Source organism: Anabrus simplex, chromosome 1 (genome assembly GCF_040414725.1).
Source record: "Anabrus simplex isolate iqAnaSimp1 chromosome 1, ASM4041472v1, whole genome shotgun sequence".
Classification (NCBI taxonomy): domain Eukaryota; kingdom Metazoa; phylum Arthropoda; class Insecta; order Orthoptera; family Tettigoniidae; genus Anabrus; species Anabrus simplex.
In genome coordinates this window covers 605,565,329-605,582,950 of record NC_090265.1, presented here as the reverse complement: position 1 = coordinate 605,582,950, position 17,622 = coordinate 605,565,329, and the positions used below count along the sequence as shown (strand labels likewise).

Genomic DNA, 17,622 nt, shown 5'->3' with positions numbered 1-17,622 from the left:
GCCTCATTCTTTCTTTTCTTACATTTGTAATTCTGTGGTTTGTTCTTCATTCACTTATTTAATATATCCAGATTCTTGCAGCCTGTTCTCTATTTTAATCTTATCTGCTCCACTTTTATCCATCTCCATATGTCTTTTTCAAGTTCCGTTTTTATCCCATGTTGGAATGGTCAGAGATCTCCACTACACATTTGAGATAAATATTTTGTGTATAGATTTTTTTGGCTTCATTGGAATATCTCCATTTTGTGGAAGATTTCATATGCTGTCTGAAAACACTCCCAAATTGTATTATCCTTTGATTTCTATATATCTGTTTATGCATGCACACAAACAAAAACACCTCCCCCCGACAGACACACACTTTCTCTCTCAAATAAATAATATTCATATTTTCAAATATTAATCATAAATAATTAATACTGTTGTCGCACTACACTGAGTGAACCAGCTGCCTTTTATATTTTTAGAAGGTGGGTAATCCAGTAATACACGTTAGTCATGATGGTTGATTTTCCTCTGCTTGCCTCCCATATGGTAACAACTCACTGCTAGTGTACCTTGCAAAGCACACATGACTTTATTAGTCTTCTGCACCCTAAGAACAGGACCATTCCAAAAAAATATGACATTCTTTCAATCAGTTGCTGTACCATTCCAAAAATATGACATTTTTCAATCAGTTGCTGTACTTCAACCTAACAAATGATGGAGTTGTGCCAAGTGAGTAGGTATAGTAAAGCGTGCTATTAATGCTTAAAACCTTGATGCAGTGGCACAGTGCAATTATGAATCAACAAAGTATAGGAGAATTGCATGCTAGATATCCTTATTACAAAACACTTGCACAGCTATTGCATGGCTGTGTGGGTCAGTATCGAAGTACTTGTCAGTACATAGTAGTAGGCTTGACGGTTCATGACCATTGTTGCATAAATGAGTTTACTTGTTCATGGAGTTTCAGTTTTCAAACACGTGCCAGTTCTTACTTCATTTAACTGGTAAAACACTGGAATGATATCCAAGTTCATATGCCACACTCCACTGCTATACAGTGACAACAAAGCCTTGGTCATTCCCTTGCCGTGTGTTTCACGTCGATATAGCTATGGGGAAACAAGATATTTTTCTCCGGAAGTTCAACATCTATATCAGAGGAAATGTACTGATGGACAATATCTTTTGGAGTGCCAAAAGTCGTTTATGTACAATAATATCATATCCTAGTCAAACTTTGCTAAAATATGGACCCTTCTTAGGGCTTCATAAACTGTCAGTGACTGAAAATGAGTGTGCGAGACAAAAAGTCACTCAGAATTAAGAGCGTAAAAAAGGAAATTTCTGCCCCAGATGCGAATCTGCCCCTTTAGACGACTGGTTCATTTCAGCAGAATTCAGAAAGTTGGTTGTAGATTACTGCTGATCCTACACTTTTACTATGGTTGTAAGATACTATTTCTGTTTTATGTACATTTCGTTCACAAATGGAACCATTCGGTGAGTGCATTCATGTTTTCTGTAATTGAAGGATGCTGGAGTGGATACACTAAAAAATCCATTTTGTATTATTTGCATAACTAGCCCTCCTGGTGACCATGATCATTCAAATCTTTATGGCCTGACACTATGGTTCAAGTCCTGCTGGTAGAAAGAAATTTCATCAACAGAGTGTAGACCAGCAGTATAGGAGAGGTGTTTGATATAGAATTTTTAATCGCTAGATTGTGTGCCAAAAGCCTGGATTCAATTCCAAACCTTTCCACAGTGTTCATATGGAATGAGGGTACATGTCACTTTTGATGGTGATTTGTGATTTTTAAGCTTTGAGGAGACCCATTGGTGTTATTCGACAGGAGTAGGGTATGTGCTGACACTGGGTTTCGCTATCTCCCTACCTTATTTTCATCATCACCATCTCACACCCAGGCATGCAGGTCGCCCATGGGTGTCAACTAGAAAGGCCTGCACCAGGCTTCTCCAGAGGGTGCATGACAACACACACTTGCATAATTGCAGTACCAATGTTATCAGGTAATCTGTAAACAAGTGGCCTAAACCTGTTAGAAGGGGCAGCTGGTTCACATGGAGAGTTCAAGAATTCACATAATTTCTCTATTACTATAATTTTGGAATATCGTACTGTGTGTTATATCTGAATGTATATAAAATCACATATTACAGTAATTATTTGTGCGTTTCTATATTTCAGGACTCTTGAGCCTAGAAAATGAGATAATCATTCCCACAACACGAGAGAGTTTGGATCTTGCTTCAATTAGCCTCTCAGAAGGAGAAACCGGGACTCTCATGTTGGAGAACAACAGTAAGCAAAGGCAAAATCTTAAGGACAGAGGAAAGATTTCGTCTAGAAACACCTCGTTGGGGACATCACCTCATGCTTCTCGAGAGTTGGTGGGAGCCAGAGATAAATTCTGGGGACAGTCAAACGATAGCATGGAGGTCAGGGGGCAAGCACCTGGTTCCTTACTTTCTGCTGAAAATTCAGCAACTCTTGTTAACAGTAATGCAGCTAGTAGTCCAACGCGTGGCAAGAAACGACATGACTGCCCTATGGATGACTGCAGCTTCAGTACCTTTTATGTAAAGGATTTGGTTCGACACATGCGTAAACACACAGGTAGGTTAATATTAGTGATGGGAAGTGATTTGTAAACCTGCTACTAAATCACTGCTAGTGTGAAATCACAGTTTAACCTGCTAGTGGGTTGGCCAGACTAGCAGGTCTTAACTGCGATTGTGATGATTCGTAGGCGGCTGCGCTGCGAGAAATCCTTAAACTAACGTGATCAACCAGCGTGAAACGCACAGCAAGGCCAATAGCAACCAGTAGCAGTTAGCAGTTAAGAAAGCAGTAGCAGTAGCAGATAACCTAATCAAGTACCGGCAGCGCTGCGCTGCGAGAAATCGATAAACTAACGTGATCAACCAGCGTGAAACGCACAGCAAGGCCAATAGCAGCCAGTAGCAGTTAGCAGTTAAGAAAGCAGTAGCAGTAGAAGATAACCTAATCAAGTACCGGCAGCGCTGCGCTGCGAGAAATCGATAAACTAACGTGATCAACCAGCGTGAAACGCACAGCAAGGCCAATAGCAGCCAGTAGCAGTTAGCGGACTAGCAGTTAAGATAGCAGTAGCAACTAATCTAATCAGTAATCACAGCATCACACTCACAAGTCCAAGTCTAACTGCGACCCACACCACAGTCGCAGTTGCGGCTGCGCTGTGATTGTAAACACCTATTGTCGACATTGTCATACGATCACAGGAAGGGGAAGTGAATAGAATCTGGGGCCGTGAAAGCAATCTTGCCCATTTTTGATAGGAGCTATTGTCGTGTTTTGGGATTTATAACCTCCCAACCTGCGATTTATTTTAGTCTTCCCATTATCTCATTCTGTTTATTGGGCTGTGGCTTGTGGTTGTAGGTCCAAAAGTGAAAAATTGTGACGGTAGCAGTTAAGTTGACTTAAGTATTTTAATCAGTTTTTGTTTTTACACTATTGTACAGTAGTATAAGTATTCGGTACTAAAATGAGTGGTATTGCCAACAAGAGAATTGGCAGCAGGCGAACTCTGAGTGAGTTTTGGGCATATTATCAGAATAGTATTTTCCTCCTCTTGTCCGACTCCTTGGCTGAGTGGTCAGCGTTGAGGCCTTTGGTTCAGAGGGGTCCCGGGTTCGATTCCCGGCCGGTCGAGGATTTTAATCGCGTCATATTAATTCTTCTTGTATCCATGAGATAGTGGGTTCGAACCCCACTGTCGGCAGCCCTGAAGATGGTTTTCCGTGGTTTCCCATTTTCACACCAGGTAAATGCTGGGATTGTACCTCAATTAAGGCCACGGCCGCTTCCTTCCCACTCCTAGGCCTTTCCTGTCCCATTGTCGCCATAAGACCTATCTGTCTCGGTGCGACGTAAAGCAAATAAATAAATAAATAAATAAATAAATAAATAAATAAATAAATAAATAAATAAATAAATAAATAATTCTTCTGGTTCGGGGACTGGGTGTTTGTGTTTGTCCCAACACTTTCCTCTTCATATTCACACAATACGCTACACCACCAACCACCACAGAAAAACGCAAATTACATCCCTCAATATAAGGTTGGCGTCAGGAAGGGCATCCGGCCGTAAAACAGGGCCAAATCCACATGTGCAACGCAGTTCGCACCCACGACCCCACAGGTGTGGGAAAAGTGTCAGAAGAAGAAGTCATTTCCTCCTCCTCACTCCCTGATTTTCTTCCTTAATGAGCAGCTCTATAATTCCAATATAATTATACCAATCATTTTGACAAAAGACAAATCTATGAGTTTCTGTACATTGCTCAGAATTTTAAAACGATGGTATTTCTGTATCAGTCATGTCCACAGTAACAAGGAAATGCACTTTTTAATTTTCCGTAATGTCTGTATGTATCACAGCATCACACTCAAAGGTCTAACTGTGACCCACACCAAAGTCGCAGTTGCATGTATATACACGCATCACGAGAAAACCGCTGAAGAGAATTTAATGAAAATCGGTATGCAAAGTCGGGGAATAAGTTGCTACAATCTAGGCCATAAATAATTTTATTCACGCTGAGTGAAATGGTAGTTTGAGGGAAGGCCTAACATTTAATTCTCAAATATTTATGTTAATAGTGGTCGTATCAATAAATACTGCATAACTAAAGTTATATAGTGTTAAATTTCCGATCATTTATGTCTTATATATTGTTACCGTACCGGCTATGATCACAGATATATTCATGAATTTGGATTTTTGTTACCAAGCCCATATCAGCGCCGAGTCACGAAAAAAAAAAAATAGGTAAACAGAATTTAATGAAAATCGGTATGTAAATTCGGATAATAAGGAACTAACGTCTACGCTATAAATAATTTTATAAGACGCCCTAATATAGCAGAGTCGAAAAAAAAACTAAAGGGCTACAATATAGAAGCTCATAAAATTGATCAACAATAACATTACATTGACCATTATTTGTTGTGACGTGCTTTGTGTTTTCTGTTGCCAACCATCTGCGATAGATAGGATTGCTGCTGCGTACCGAGTATTTTTTGAAATTTGTTTTACGTCGCAACGAAACAGATAGATCTTATGGCGACGATGGGATATGAAAGAGGTAGGAGTGTGAAGGAATTAAGGTACAGCCCCAGCATTTTTCTGGTGTGAAAATGGGAAACCACGGAATACCATATTCAGGGCTGCCGATAGTAGGGTTCGAATCCACTATCTCCTGGATGCAAACTCACAGCTGCGCACCCCTAACCACACGGCTAACTCGCCCGGTCGTACCGAGTGTACTAGCCTACCTGAATATTGGCGGGAAGTAGCTGGGGAGTTATATAACTTTTTTCTTTAGCATGCTATTCCTCTGGTTCATAAATTTTCTGATGCTACAGGTACATAACACACTGGTTCATCATAGCATTCGAGCTGTTCAATCCCTACTCTGAGGCACTGACTCGAATGAGCAGTGTGCATATTTAACGGAATAACGGCACAGGAGTCTTCACGGATATCTACGGCCTGGTCATTCCAGCTCTGGAACTTTGGACTGTTAGATCGGCACCGTAGTAGGTACTGTTCATTGAAAGTGAGAAAATCTGCAGTTTTTCATTTGATCGAGTATTTGATATGATAACGTTGCTTTTAATCGCTACATTCCTACTGACTTTGTTGTTATAACCTATGTTGACTTCAGTTAGGAAAACCACAAATACAGTCTTTCTGAAAATCCCGTAGGGAAGCACGGGTACAACTAGCAATTATTAAAAAGTAGTCCTTGTTGATTAATACGGTGGCGTACTTTTTGAAAAAAAGTAATGTATATAACGTTTTAAAATATGATTATGAAAAATGAGTATTTGTTTTCAGCGTTAGCGCGAGTTCGCCCGTGTACTGAATGCTGCACGACAACGTACTCCTGTAAGCCGCAGAGTGATGATGGTCATATTTCGAGTGGCATTGTATCCTAGGTGGCGATGGCTGAATCACAGTTAATCACAGTTAAAAATCACTGCTACTTCAAAATAGCAATCACAGTTTGACCTGTGAGTGTAAAATCACTGCTAGTCACATCACTAGTTAATATATAAATTTTGCCTCTTTTATTATAATCTTAGAGATGGTAAGGAAAGTAACATCTCACCAACTCCTAGAGGTCATCAGAGATGCTGGAGGCTTGAGTCTGACAGGATTTCTTAAATACTAGTACAGTAGAAGTCCGTTATAGCGAGAATTCATTATGGCAATTCCGTCCTTACATTTTTGTGCACATACCTCACAATTTCATCTTTGGCTTCTTTAACCCTTTATAGTGCAAAAGACTGGGGGCATTAAAAAAATAATTTTATGTTTAATTTGTACATGAAATATATGTATGACTGGGGATGTACAACTAGTTTATGGATTTACATGTTATTTCATAAAATATGGGGTGGGAAATTATTATCCCACTGACCGTTCCAGATATGTAGTGTTTGTGTGTGGGCAGTGGGATAATAATTTCCCACTTAAAATATTTATGATAATGCGCTCATTACGTATTAAATACTTTACTGACATCAATATAATACAATAACATGACATACTACTTGGCCTATGTAATAAAAAACGATAATTAAATCTCTCAAACCTAATTTATATTGGTTGTAGAAAAATTTGAAAACACTGTCTATGATTAGTGAAATGGTTCAAAACATGATTTCCATAATGCAACATTACATTTCATGTTACTGCGTTTCTCCTCCTGCTCGATACTACACTGTGCAAACGACGATATGTTTTTATTACCTCAGGTAGATGGCTGCCAATATCTGATAATCTCACCGTATTTTTGGTTGTTGCTTGTCCATCAGACCTGTTTCTCTTCCTTCCATGCCCGTTCGCTGGAGAATAGCCAGGGCATTTCGTGCTCGAAAATGACTGTATCAGTTCATTTACTAGTTGTGAGCTAAACTTCAGCTGTGACGTACCGTTTGTCTTCTCTTTCATTTCCGCTTTGTATACTATGTATGAATTGACAATCATACTGGCCAGGAAGTAATACAAATCTTGAGCCACCATCTTCTTGACTTCTTGACCTGCCAATAAAGGATATGAACCTATAAGACACTATCTATAGGAATTCCAAACATAATAGGTTGTGTGGGTTGACCATTGTTTTTGCTTTCCAGAGTACTGGACATGGTCTTCAGCATCAGAGTATCCACCTTCCTCCGAGTCCACAGCTTGTTCTTCCGATATTTCATCCAGCCATGCTTCAGTCTTTGCTTCCATATTCAGAGTGGTAGTAATGAGCCTAGAATTAGTTCCAATATAATACTGTATTGAAATAATAATAATAATAATAATAATAATAATAATAATAATAATAATAATAATAATAATAATAATAATAATAAAGAGTTAAAGCGTCCTTGTTGCGGGTCACTGAATGCATTTTTTGTGCAGTACGCATTTTTAAGCTATCTTTGTCTTCACGGTAACGCCGAATATTGGCTTTAGTTAGGCATATGCCGTATTTTCTTGTGGCTGCACAATTATTATACATTTCCGAGTGTTTAATAGCCATTAACTTAAAATTGGCATCATAACATCGACGAGAACCCGTTGAGAATTTGCCGGCAATACCTGTTCCATGTATCTTTACAATACGACGATCCATCACGAAAATATTCCTGCTGTCTATAAAACTTAATTTTACTAAGCGCCAGGTACAGCAGACTCGATATAACTCTGGTACTGAGTAGCCGTGGCCTTTCTAAGAATTCGAAGGCTCGCATGTTTTGATGTCATTCTCTCTTCACTATTTCCCGAGATCCAGTGATGTTACACACAGGCACTGTACAACCGGTCGCCGCGGCTAGCGATGTATGATAAAGAGGCGGACGTTTATTGTCATCGAGTTTTTTCTGCGCGCGCGGCGGGGTGAAAAGAAACAGCGTGGTTACTGCGGTAATTGCCAGTGGTGTTCATTACTATCAGGCCGCGAATGCAAAACGATCCTTGATTTTTCACATGAGATTCTGAGGAAAAAACGTCGTCTTGGATTCGGAGAAATACGGTATCACTCCAGAGGCTTCTGTGGCAAACATTTCAGTTTTCTTCTTCAAACGGCTTCACCTAACCTAACCATATATGTACCTATCATGAAAACCTATTTGAAATGCATGTAGAGGAATTATAACCTCCTCGTTAAAAATTGACATACCGAGCGAGTTGGCCGTGCGGTTAGGAGCACGCAGCTGTGAGCTTGCATCCGGGAGATAGTGGGTTCGAATCCCACTTTCGGCAACCCTGAAGATGGTTTTCCGTGGTTTCCCATTTTCACACCAGGCAAATGCTGGAGCTGTACCTTAATTAAGGCCACGGCCGCTTCCTCCTATTCCTAGGACTTTCGTATCCCATCGTCGCCATAAGACCTATCTCTGCCGGTGCGACGTCGAGAAAATAGCAACAAAAAAAATTGACATGGGAATAGCTTTCTGAAATTTAACTAGACACGAGAAAATATAAACTATCCTCTGAAATCAGTGATGCACCTTGCCATATCTTGAGGTGTATAATTTCAGTATACGGTATACCATTAAAATTAAGAGATCGTTTACTTCAGCCTTTATTTTTAACCAGTTAACAGCTGCTATCGGCCACGTTATTTTACACATTTATTACAAAAACGTGTTATCCTCTTTCATTTCGAATTTTCTTTAGAGAACAGCAGTCGACAGGTATTACTAATCGACTCCAATATCGCCTTCGAATGTTGAAGAGAGAGCTCGCAAATGCAATTAGCGCGAAAACTATACCGTACCGAAGATGATCGTTCGCACTTTGTGGCAAACGTTTCAATGTTATTCAAATAGCGTCACCTATCCTAACGTAACTGTACTATATGTATGCTGATTACATACTTCTAACGCCAGTAGAGAACCTACTCGTCATAAATTTACATGATAATAGCCTTTCCGTAATTTAACGGATGCGAGAAAATATAAACTAACCTCGTAATCAATGACGCACTCTGCTATAACTTGCGGTGTAGGCCTATCTCATTCTTACTTAATTTCGGTATTTAGCATTAAAATTAAGCGATCTTTAACGAGTTAACAACGGTTATCGGACATGTTATTTACGCATTTATTACGAAAACATGTTCTCTTTCATTTTCCTTGCGTAAGAGCAGTCGACTAATCGACTCCGACATTGCCTTCGAATGTCGACGAGAGAGCTCGCTGGTGGGCATAGCGAGAAACGATACGGTGCCGAAGATGATCGATCGAATGCAGTATAATGACTGGGTGTATAAATATCGGCAACGGAAAAATCGAATCGCTCGTAATAACAGATGCGTCAGTGAAAGGGCTCTCGCTGTAACCAAAGGATAATACACGGTTTAATATAGGAATTTTGAAGGGACGCACAAAAGTTATCGTTATAACAGAGTTCCCGTTATATGCCGTACTCGCTATAGCGGACTTCTACTGTACTAAATTAATCAACATAAGATTGTTGCTTACAGGTACCCATAAAATACCATCAAATTCAGTGAAAATTTAAGTCATTATCTTGAGTATAAGAAGAAAATATTCAACTGTATGTATCTCTTGAGGGAATATTTTTCTTTCTTGATAAAATGATCTGCATATGTATAGTAGTTGAAAAATAAAAAAAATGTTTCACCTCTTGAGACTTGAAATGTAAGGAAGTCCACTGCAACTAAGTTCTGCTTTGTACAGTAAGGTGAATGTGTTTTGCAACACAGTCCATAATTCTCACTCGTGTGTAAGTTGCTCTCATTCTACCCTCTACCTCTCTCTCCTTCTCCAGACATGCACTTGTATACAGCACTATCAAATTATATACAAATGGCATGTTCCTATATAGTGCAGTGGGTCAGCTGTAGGCTACAAAATTTGTGCCTACCATAAAAGCTAAGGTTTGAATCCTGGCGTGAACTTTTTTTTTTGGTTGTTGTTCCCGAATGAATACACCATGAGGTACGTCAGGCAATGAACACACCAAGTTTAGCCATGTTTCCATTTCATCTTCTAGACCAGATTTGGAAACAAATTACATTTTTATAAGTTTGTTGAATAATGACTCTGGTTTTGACACTATGGCACTCTTGCATTTTCCTTAATTATGACAGAGGGAGTTGACTGTGTGTCTTGGGTCGTGAAGCTGTGAGTTTGCATTTGGGAGTTCGTCGATCATGTTATTCCCACTGTTGGCAGCCCTGAAGAAGGTTTTCTGTGTTTTCTGATTTTCACACCAGACAAATGCTGGATTTGTTTCTTGATAAATTTGTAAACTACTCCACTCATTGATTCTTCTCATCAACTCTTCCACAAGAGTCTTTTTAACCCTTGAGCACCTATAATTGTAAAATTAATGGAAGTGTTCTGACGGCTAGTGCAGGAGGAGGGGCTGCTGTAGTGCCTTTGCATGGTGTTGTCCTATTCCTGTCTCTTTTTTTGCTCACTTGTTCATTCAGACCGCTATATTCTGTTGTAGTGTGCCAGACTACAACTAACTTGGTCTCATGTTTGATTTTCTTTAACAAGGGTGGGCTTAGATCCTGTCAAATCCTTCAACATACCATCCTCTTGTCTCGATAAGCCTTAGTAGCACAAGTATAGAATGTAAAAGAAGTACGAAAATTGACATTAGGTTCAGTCTTCCAATTTTCTGCAGAAACTTACTCAAAGCAACTATGTCACCTTTCCCCAACAGCAGCTGCCTACTATTGATAGTTTAATATTCAAAACCAAGGCTATGAACCACTTGTAATCATTTATGGATCCATCCATTTATGGACATTCAAGAAAGTTGGTCACCTGCATGAGTCCCGCCGAGTTTAAGAATGGGTTCTCCTGTGAAGTTTAGACTAATCTGTTGTCTTCTTCCCTTTTAGAAACCTGCCTTAAACCAGTGCCTCGTAGACATCCAGTGTCCCTTGACACTGATTGTAATTTCTTCTCTACATTTAGAGAGAAGAGCGTGCTCAAATTCACTTTTTGTTCTTGCTGGACCTTGTTGTTTCTCTGTTATCTCATCACAATTCCCAATACAATCATTTTCCTTTCCTGGGTTTCCATCTTCTAGTAGTTCTTCAACATGTTACTTCCATTTACCACATACCTTGTCGTTGTCTCATAATACATTTTCTTGTTTGTCTTTAATCACTGAGGAGTTTGTTCTCGGTTTGTACTGTAAGGCTCTGATTTTGGGGTAAGCTTGGTCTTGTCTTCCCTTCTCCTTTTTCTTCCTCCAACTCTGTGACATTTTCTTGACCATTTTTGTTTTTCTTTGCACTTGTTGGTGATGAGGTTCTTTAATCTTCTATAATTTTTTTATTTCCTTGCTATTTCTTAGCTTATTTCTTAATTGAATTGGGTTATTTCTTCAGTCAACCAATGCTTCCTGTTTTTATTTTGTCTTGTTCTAACACTTGTTGGCAGCTTCTATCAATTCTTGTTTTAGTTTGTGCCTGTCATGTTCATTACTTTGACGAACTACTTCATTTATTTTTTCCTCAGAAGTTTTTCTAGTTGCTCCACTCTTTAAGCTATCCAAGCACCATCTCTTCTTTACATATCTACAGATCTTTAAGCCATGCTCCTGATTATATGCTGCAATGTCCCCTTGAGAAATCATCTTCCATTCTTCCAGGAAGGCCTCCCGTAGGTCCTGAAGGGGAGTGGTATTTAAAGTGTACCCCTGGTGGTATACAAGATCATCTCAAGGGGTACGCAAATTTATTGTAGCTTCTGTTTTCAGTGAGCAGTTTAGAAAAGAGTTGAGCCAGCTCTTTTTCAATAAAATCTTGTTTTGATTGAGCATTTTTGACTAGCATTACACAGAGTGCCCTTTTTGATTTATTCATTCTAAAATATGTGTCACCCTTTGTGGGTGGGGGACGCAGATGAAGAATACACCCACTGTATCCCTTGCCTGTCGTAAGAAGCGACTAAAAGGGGCGACCAAGGGATGATTATATTAGAACCATGTAACTCCTTGTGATTAGTATCACCACGTAGGGAACACCATGGGTCGCTTTTACTTGCGCATAGTACCATTATGTTAGGTACCAAATAGGTTTGTGATTAGTTGCAAAAGAGTGCGTTGCCGGCTTTTACAGTACCTGTGACTAGTAGCACTATATGAGCGACACCATGGTTCTGGCTTGCCTATGATTAGTACCCACTATACGACGAACACTATGGGATAGCGCGAGTCCCTGTGGTTAGCACACTTATGTGATGAACACCATAGGTTTACGTTGCCTGTAAATGGCGCCGCAATGTGCAAAACATCATAGGTCTGTATTCCATGTGCAAATTTCATTACCTGTGAGTAGTACCAATATGTGTGGAATACCGCGAGTCTACGCTACTTTTGATTAGTACCGCAACATGACAAATACCATGGTTCTACTTTGCTAGCGATAAGTACCATTATGAGGGGCCGCTGACTTGGATTTTGGACCCCTTTTGACTCCAAGCATCAACGATTCAGTATCGTGCTATAGAAGCAGTCCTTTGGTCAGTAATACTATTGTTTGATGCCAGCTTCTGTGCATGTGAGGCACTGTGGGTCGGTTCCACTGATTGTTTTAAATTCATATCCATCCATTCATTCTTCGTCATCACGTTTTAAATTCTGGTCAGTGGAGGCTTTTGTTAATTTGTCATTTCATTTTGTACCATTAGGGGCCGATGACCTAGATGTTAGGCCGCTTTAAACAACAAGCATCATCATCATCATCATCATCATCATCATCATCATCATCAAAATATATGTCAGTTTGTACCTCCTACTGACTTGGTATGTAAAAATGCTTTCTTATGCTTCATTGCTCTTGTTTCAATTTTTCGTTTTGAAATCCATTCATTCACTTCTAAGTAGCAGTGTATATAGTGCAATGAAAACCTTGTAATTCTACTCACGAGAAAACCATGTTTCTCCATCTGTCGTGTGAAGGCTTGCCATGTTGCCTGAGAGGGAACATAAGACTCCATTGGTTGAATAATTGGGCTATCATTAAGCAATGAAAATGCCAGGAACAGTTCTCTGGCAAAGTTTTTTACTTCTTCTGTAAACTTTACTCCAAAGGAGTTATGAGGTTTCCTTTGCTCAGTGACGATTATATACAATACATTATTGTTATTATTGGAGAACAGACTGATGTAGCTGTTTAGCTGCTTGCCTGTCATCCTGACGACTGTGGTTTGATTCCTGGTGTTGCTTGAGTGGGATTTTCTGTTAAAAATCCCATGGTGTCAGGAACGGCATGCGACCTTAAATTCCCAGTCACTAGGGGTACGCAGGATCATTTGAAAGGGTATGAAAATGCCTCAGTGCATTCAGGGACCCTGACATCTTGCAAGAATCATTTGTTATTTCTAGTATAATCGCAATATAGTCGTACTTTGGGGGTACGAATGTAAAACAATTGGATTTTGAGGGTATGCCAACCAAAAAGTTTGAATACCACTGCTGTAGGGTGTCTAAATAGAGCTGATGGACCCTTCTCCTTAGCCGTTCCTCTAGATGCTCAGTAGAAAAAAAATGATGAGTTGCAATTTGGCATGCAATCATATGACTGTAGAGAAAGGGTATGGAAAAGTCCTGGGGGAAGGGAAGGTACTTCCCATGCACATTCTCACCCAGGATGTTTTTTCAGGGTGGTTCTCTGATGGTGTAGGCAGGAATCAAGATGACTGCAAGGATGGATTTAGTCTTTGTGGAGGGTGGAGCCGAATAGCATATTGGTATGTGGAGGAAATCCTTCTGGAGTATGTTATACCTTTCACTTCATTGGTGAAAGAGACTGGAAGGACAATGCTCAGCCATATGCTGCAAGTTTTGTGCAACAGTTCTTGGAGGAAGCATAGATTCATGTTATGGTTTCGCTTGCTTGAAACCCTAATTTAAATCCTGTTGAGCATGTATGGGGCCAACTAGGGTGAAGGGTCTATGTCAGCTCTACCTACAGGAGACCCTCCTGGAAGAATGGGAGATGATTCCTCAAGGGGATGTAGCAACATTAACAAGGAGCATGGCTGAAAGGTTGGATGCCATGATGGGTGCAAGAGGAGGTAATACATGCTTCTGAGGATAAGAAAATAAGTCCTTGAAGTGTTAAGTGTAGAAAACCCTTTGACCTGGATTTTGGACCCCTTTCGACATCAAGCATCCTCGATTCAGGATTGTGCTTTAGAAGTGGTCCCTTGGTCAGTAATACTATTATTTATGATAGTTTTTTTTTTTTGAGTGTCGTCGCCATAAGACCTATCTGTGTCGGTGCGACGTAAAGCAACTAGCAAAAAAAAAAAAAAAAAAAAAAGTTTTTTGAGTCGGATCCACTGATTGTTTTAAATTCATGTCCATCCATTCATTCTTTGACATTTTTTATTTTGGTCAGTGGATGATTTTGAACTTTTACTTTTGTCATTTCATTTTGTACCATTAGGGGCCGATGACCTCGATGTTAGGCTCCTTTAAACAACAAGCATCATCATCATCACTCTGTTGTGTACAATAGTTATGGCTGGGTTGCGACTTTGAAATTCATTTCCAGCTTCAGTCAGGAACTCTATCTCAAAATTTAAGACGAAATGCAGAGATTACCTGCTGAATATTGCTGACTGCTTCATGTGACTAGTGACAAATTTGGCTCAAAATGCAAAACTTTTTACATTTAAGTAAAATCACGAAGTCATCATCATCATCGTCATCATCATCATCAGTTTGCCCTTCCAGTGAGCCGGGTAGGGTGTTTGAAAACGACCATCTTCCAAAGTTGCCTATTCAGAAAGATTTTGTTGTCCATGACAGATTCCCAATTCCATCCTCTTCTCTCCATCTTCTTCTTGGTCTTCCAGCTGGTCCTGTACATGTTATTCTCTTTTCTAAATAAGCACATGGTAACCTTGTGCTATTCATTTGTTTAACATGCCCAAACCATTTAAGTCTAGATGACTTAAGTCATGATTTAGACCTAATATAAGCTATAAAGTTCATTTCTTCTTGTTTATCTACTGGCATTTTACTAATGACCCATAAACCTACTACACTGGCGTAGCAGGGGGAGAGGTGATACTCCCACGTGGCGCATCCCAGATGGCGGATACGGGGGTCCTAACCGGCTTGCCGGCGGACTTGAGGGAAATAAAATACCTCTTGCAAACCAAACACACAACCCCCTGTGGGTGGGGGACGCAGACGAAGAATACACCCACGGTATCCCCTGCCTTACGTAAGATGCTACTAAAAGGGGCGACCAAGGGATGATTGTATTAGAACCATGAAACTACTTGTGATTAGTACCACCACACGGGGAACACCATGGGTTGCTTTTACTTGCGCGTAGTACCACTATGTTAGATACCAAATAGGTTTGTGATTAGTAGCAACAGAGTGCGTTGCTGGCTTCTGCAGTACCTGTGATTAGTACCACTTTAGGAGGGACACCATGGGTGAGCGACATCATGGTTCTGGCTTGCCTATGATTAGTACCAGTACCCACTATATGAGGAACACCACGGGATAGTGCGGGTCCCTGTGGTTAGTACACGTATGAGGTGAACACCATAGGTTTGTGTTGCCTGTAAATAACACCACAATGTGCGAAACACCATAGGTCTGTATTCCATGTGCGAATTTCATTACCTGTGAGTAGTACCATAATGTGTGGAATACCGCGAGTCTACACTACTTTTGATTAGTACTGCAACATGACAAATACCATGGTTTTACTTTCCTAGCGATAAGTACCATTATGAGGGTCCGATGACTTGGATTTTGGACCCCTTTAGACTAAAAGCATCATCGATGTAGTGTTATACTATAGATTCAGTCCCTTGGTCAGTAATACTATTGTTTCACGTCAGTTCTGTGAATGTGAGGCATTGAGGGTCGGATTCACTGATTGTTTTAAATTCATATCCATCCATTCATTCTTTGTCCTCATGTTTTGAATTCTGGTCAATGGAGGATTTTGGACTTTTATTTGTCATTCCATTCCATCTAATTTTGTACCATTTGGGACCGATAACCTAGATGTTGGTCCACTTTAAACAACAAGCATCATCATCATCATCATCACTTTACTAATGGCTAACTCTGCTTCTACTGTAGTGGTGACGACGTCATTGAGATGGTTGGAGGTGGGCCAGCTGTGTTTCGGATCCTTGCTCAAACATTTTATTTGACGTTTTAATTCCAATCTTTAGTAACCATGCCTCAGATGAAAAGAATTATTTTATAATCTCTTTAAATTCCCCTCTCAGCAACAGTTTTTTTTTCCCTCATCCTTCAGCCCCACCTTAGACACCCCTTCTCCCCTCCCTCCTCCATCCCCTCCTTCCATCTTCCTCCTTTACACCTCCCCTCCTCTCCCTTTCTACTCTTTTGTTCACATTGCCTGCTTCCTACAGCAAGTCAGTGCTTGTTCCCTGTCCACTCCTTTGTTTACATGGCATGCCTGCTTCCTCCAGCAGGTCAGTGCTTGTTCTACATCAGAAATTAGAAGTGAGTCTCATAAATAATTTTTCTTCTTTTTAATTTTTCTGTATATTTATTCATTCCTAATTCTGGCTATCATTTCCAGATTTACTTCTTTGCCTGAGGTCCTAAGTCAACTTAAAGACATTATATTTGGACAAGAAGATCATAACCTTAATTTTTGTTATTATAAATATTTATAGTTATAATTATTCCTACAACATTGTCTTTGTATGGTATACATAATTATCTTTTAGTTACCACATGATTTGTTTAGTTTCTATTTGGCTGAAGGTGGCCACTAAGTGGCTGAAACTAGTCCCAAGACTTTATGTAATATCATTTACTTGATATATTGTATTGAAAAGGTGGACCCTCTTGTCAATTTATTCTTATAATTTAGACCTAGGTTGGATCGGATCTTATCATTTTTCATGTGATTAAGTCATGTCTTCTGGAGGGCACTTCTAAGAAATTTCATTTTACAGGCTTGAATCCTACTACAATCCTTTGATGTTAGTGTGCAGGTTTCCAGAGAATATGAAAGGATGGGAATGAAATATGACTTGTACAGGTTCATTTTTGTTCTTTGTGGGACATTCTCATCCCATAGTAGGTGTCTAACAATACTGTAAAAGTTAGAGACTTTGGTTACTCTGTTTTTTATTTCTTTCACAGCTCTATTATTATTGGCCATTACGCTTTGGTGTACTACTTCAACCTGGTGGTCCTGTAGTTTTATGTTGCATTCTGTATTATGTCTGCTGATTTTCATTGCTACTGTTTTTGATGGGCTCATTTTCATTCCATAATCATAAAACTTCTTACACCATGCATTCAGATTATTTTGCACTCCCTCCTCCGTTTCAGCTTGTGCTGACTTATCACGTCTTATCATATTGAGAGCTTGCTGTACTTCTGTCCATGTAATTGGGATAACTTCCTCTATTGTTTTCTGTCCTACATCCTCAATAAAGATCTCATTAAGACCATTTAGGAGCTTGTCAAAATACTGTCCCAGTGTATCCCTGGTATCTTTCATATTGCGAACTATATTCCCATCTGCTGTCTCCAGA

The 17,622-nt window shown here is 39.7% G+C and overlaps 1 protein-coding gene across 2 annotated transcripts in view; it reads left to right on the top strand.

Annotated features, from left to right (window-relative positions):
* The window catches only part of LOC136857194 (zinc finger protein 64), a 127,738-nt gene that overhangs the window by 34,064 nt on the left and 76,052 nt on the right, over positions 1–17,622 (top strand). For both annotated transcript variants that reach the window (XM_067135654.2, XM_067135653.2), the window contains exon 3: positions 2,210–2,638. In XM_067135654.2, the coding sequence (XP_066991755.2) occupies positions 2,210–2,638 (429 nt within the window). The remainder of the gene's footprint in view (positions 1–2,209; positions 2,639–17,622) is intronic.